At 43.1% G+C, this 3,817-nt stretch overlaps 1 protein-coding gene across 1 annotated transcript; it reads right to left on the reverse strand.

Moving 5' to 3' along the window:
* LOC112721042 (uncharacterized) lies at positions 1-654 on the reverse strand. Its single transcript, XM_025772128.1, has one exon. The coding sequence runs from the start codon at positions 652-654 to the stop codon at positions 1-3; it is 654 nt and encodes a 217-aa protein (XP_025627913.1).
* Positions 655-3,817: the final 3,163 nt, after the last annotated feature.

The raw sequence follows: 3,817 nt of genomic DNA on the forward strand, positions 1-3,817 counted from the left end.
TCAATATTGCCGTGAATTCAGTCCCAATTTCCCCCAGCACCTCTTAATGAAATTTATGTTGTACCCATCACAGCCTGGCGCTTTAGATGACTCACAGTCCCAGACAACCTCTCTGATCTCCTCAGCGGACGGCAGTTCCTCTAGAGACAAAGCATCTCCCTCATCTATCTTACCCACCAAACCATCTATAAATCCCATCATAGAAGAAGCTTCCTGATGATATAAATTCTTGTAGAACTCTCTGATAGCTATCTTGATTCTCGCTTGATTCTTGACTTGTTTGTCGTTTATTACCAATGTATCAATCCTATTATTCCGTCTCCTTGCTGATGCTATATTGTGAAAGTATCTTGTATTTTTGTCCATCTCCTTCGCATGCCGAGACCGAGACATCTGTTTCCAATGGACTTCCTTCCTTACATACCATATCTCACAACAAGAGACTAACGCCTTTCTTCTAGCCTCAAACGTTTCATCATACCCGCCATTGATTACCATGTCATCAATTCTCTTGATTTCTTCCTCAAACTTAGTAATTTTGTTGTCTATCCCACCAAAGTTTGCCTTATGCCGTCTTCCCAATGGAACCATCAGCGGCTTTAGTTTATCTGTGAACTGTATATCCCCCAATCCTCTCAACTCTTCTTTAACCATGCTAAGAAAACCCTCATGTGTAAACTACGAATCGAGACTTCGGAACAGTCTTGGACCTCCCTTCATCTTCTTGTCCTCAACTATTATAGGGCAATAGTCTGACAAACCCCTTGGCCCACCTCATAGCCGAGTATCCGGAAACTCTTCTAGCCACTCCATGTTAACCAACGCTCTATCTATACATTTGCAAGAGCGTCCCTGCAACCATGTAAACTTGCGTTCAGTGAGCGACAGATCCACTAAGTGCATATCTTGTACCCAAACCTTGAACTCTTTCGCAGACAGAGGTAAGCTAGTGGCACCTTTCCGTTCCTCCACATGGACTATTTCATTAAAGTCTCCCAGAAAATAGCACGGAACCTGACATAACCCAGCTATATAACTCAGCTCCTCCCAAACATGAGTCTTTTTGTCTCTATTATGTGCACGATAGACCAAGAACAAAGCGCAATTGAAACTACTCTTTAACATTATGCCTTCAACACACAACCACCTCTCCCCCTTATAGCAATTATTCATTTTAAACACACATTCATCCCATATTAGCAAAAATCCACCAGAAGCACCATCAGAACCTACATATTCCCAACCTGCACCATCATGCCCCCATAACCTTGCAACGTCAAATTTCGTCACAACTTGCCTTTTAGTCTCAATCAATCCTAACATATTCAAGTTATATTTTTTCTTTAGGTCGTTCACCATCCTCAACTTCCCATCCCCCCGTAATCCCCTAACATTCCAAACACTAACAATCTTTGAAGATTTTTTTACACACCTGTTTTTTATGTTTGGGTTTGCATCGTCTCATTTTTTTTCTGCTTAGCCACTTTTATTTTCCGAGCTATTTCTTCGTTCTGTGCCTATAGAATTGTCATAATGTCTTCCTCTTCATTGTACATCACAGCCCCTGACTCTGTGGCCAGCTCCCTTGTCCTTCTATTTTCTAGTAATTGTTCCCTCAATAATGAGTTATGGTTGCCACTGTCTTCTGCTTCCTTATCTGTACCCTCATAGCTAAGTCCATCCTCTCTAATACCAGCGTGATCATGTCCGCCTACTCTCCTACCAATCTGAACAAGCCCCTGGTCCATGCAACCCCCATTCTGTATCGCACATCTCTCCTCCCCGATTCCATCTGCTTCGCCTCTTCCTTCGGCTTCCACTCCCTGCTGATCCGCTCCGCCACAACCTCCATTGGTGCCTTCGATTGCTGGGTTCTCTGCCCCGCCAACCGTCCCAGTCCTGGCGTTGTCGATAGACTCACCTTCATCGGCATGGACGCGTTCCTCTCCGCCACGGAAGTACCGACAGCGTAGGCCCCCGACTCACCGAGTACCTTTGTGGCGTCCCCCATCATGTGCACCGCTTTGACTTCAAAAAGGTCTTTTCCCTGCGCGCTGTCTTCGTTTCTCTCGCCCACTGCAATTCGCAACCCACTCCTGTCACAAGTATTGCAGACCCGATCCGCAAGATCCAACGCAGATGCAGGAGCTGCCCCCTTGGACGTTGCTAGCGTTGGGCCTAGCAAGGCCTGATTCCCTTCCAATTTCTTCTTGTAACCGGTCCAAGGCTTGATTAAGCAACCGTTTTTTCGTTCCTCCCTAATGGACCTCCTGCCCAGCCCATTAAGCTCACATGTCCATGTTTTTTCAAAGCCTGCCCCACAATTCATAACGTTTCCTCCCCCTAAATCTGGCAAGTTTTGATTATCACCAGTAACTGACCGATTTGTTTTGATCTCTCCGCGATTACGATAGTTATTGATATTAACCCATTCATTCAAAATTAATTTCGAAATTACAAATCTGCCCTCGTCTTCTTCCTCCCCTCGTACAACCATCATCACCAGCTCTTCATTCTGGCTTCCTTCATGTAAACCTTCCGCCCCCTGCCGCTGCCTCAAATCCAGTCCTGGGCTCTTACTTGTGTTACCGTGATGCCATTTTACACTTGTCCCTTCATCTCCAGTGTTCCTCGTGCACTGTAAATTACATGCTTCATGTCCAACCTCCTTTACTAGAATATCAATTCCTCCCATACCAACAGTGATATGGATCCATTCTTGAATCACATCCATTACACAAGTATCAATCTGAACACGTCCGACAGTGAAGGAGTTACATAATTCCATCTCTCTGTTACATCCAACGACTTCGCCCCATTGATCTCCTATAGTTTTGAACGTATCGACTGACCATGCGTGCAGCGACATCTCAAAACATTCCAGCCACACTCTACGAGTTTTACTATGCTCCGACTCCTCCCATCTCCATACACTGTGAAACAAACGTAGGAGACCATTCATGTTCAATATATAAGTTTCCTCAGCATGCAAAACACTGTCAAATGTTAAAAGCGCTTTGTATGCTCCCATTTGCCGAACTTGGACAACATTTGGAACGTTCTTTGTAAACATTGTCCTTAAAGAAGCAAAATTGATAGGCCTCGCCGTGCCTCCTACAAGACTTCTCTGTAGCCATTCCACGTTTTCTGCCGCCACTGCCACTTCAACCTTCTTCGTCCATCCATTTTCATGCGGGTCATTTTCAACCTTTTGTGCTCTTAATTCATGTCCAGACGACAGAGAATCATGTTGCACTGCTTCCATGCGTGGTTTTCGAGTATTGAGGTTTTGAGTGACATCACTTCTTTTGTACTTAGCTTCTCCCACAAAGACAATTTTCCCTCTCAGCTTCACTCGATTCATTTCTGCTATTGCTTTCAACGCCCCTCCTTTTGTTGTGTATCGAATGAAAGCAATCATGTATATGATCTCACTTTTATGTTTTCAAGATAGATAAATATCATTGATGCATCCCGTCTAATTGAATAAATGGAATAATTCTCTCTTTGATATATCCTCAGGAAGATTACTCACAAATATAGAGAATGATTCATTCTCCAGCCGCCGATAATGTTCTCGATTCCAAACCCTTGAATCCTTGCCATGTTCCTTAGACCTACCCCTCCTTGTGTTTCCCACCCAAATACTCTCTCTTTCTTTCTCTCTCATCTCACTAAGTAGCTTTTAAAAATAAAATTATACATATTATAAACAAAAACTTAAAATTATACAAATTAAATCTTAAAATACTTCCAAAATTCTTGCCAACATCGCGAATTAAAATACATACATATATATATATATATATATATATAT

Source organism: Arachis hypogaea, chromosome 2, assembly GCF_003086295.3.
Source record: "Arachis hypogaea cultivar Tifrunner chromosome 2, arahy.Tifrunner.gnm2.J5K5, whole genome shotgun sequence".
In the NCBI taxonomy this organism is placed as follows: domain Eukaryota; kingdom Viridiplantae; phylum Streptophyta; class Magnoliopsida; order Fabales; family Fabaceae; genus Arachis; species Arachis hypogaea.

What these genes read in the sequence shown, in the direction of transcription:
- LOC112721042 (XM_025772128.1), bottom strand. Translation starts at nt 654, where the DNA reads ATGGTTAAAGAAGAGTTGAGAGGATTGGGGGATATACAGTTCACAGAT.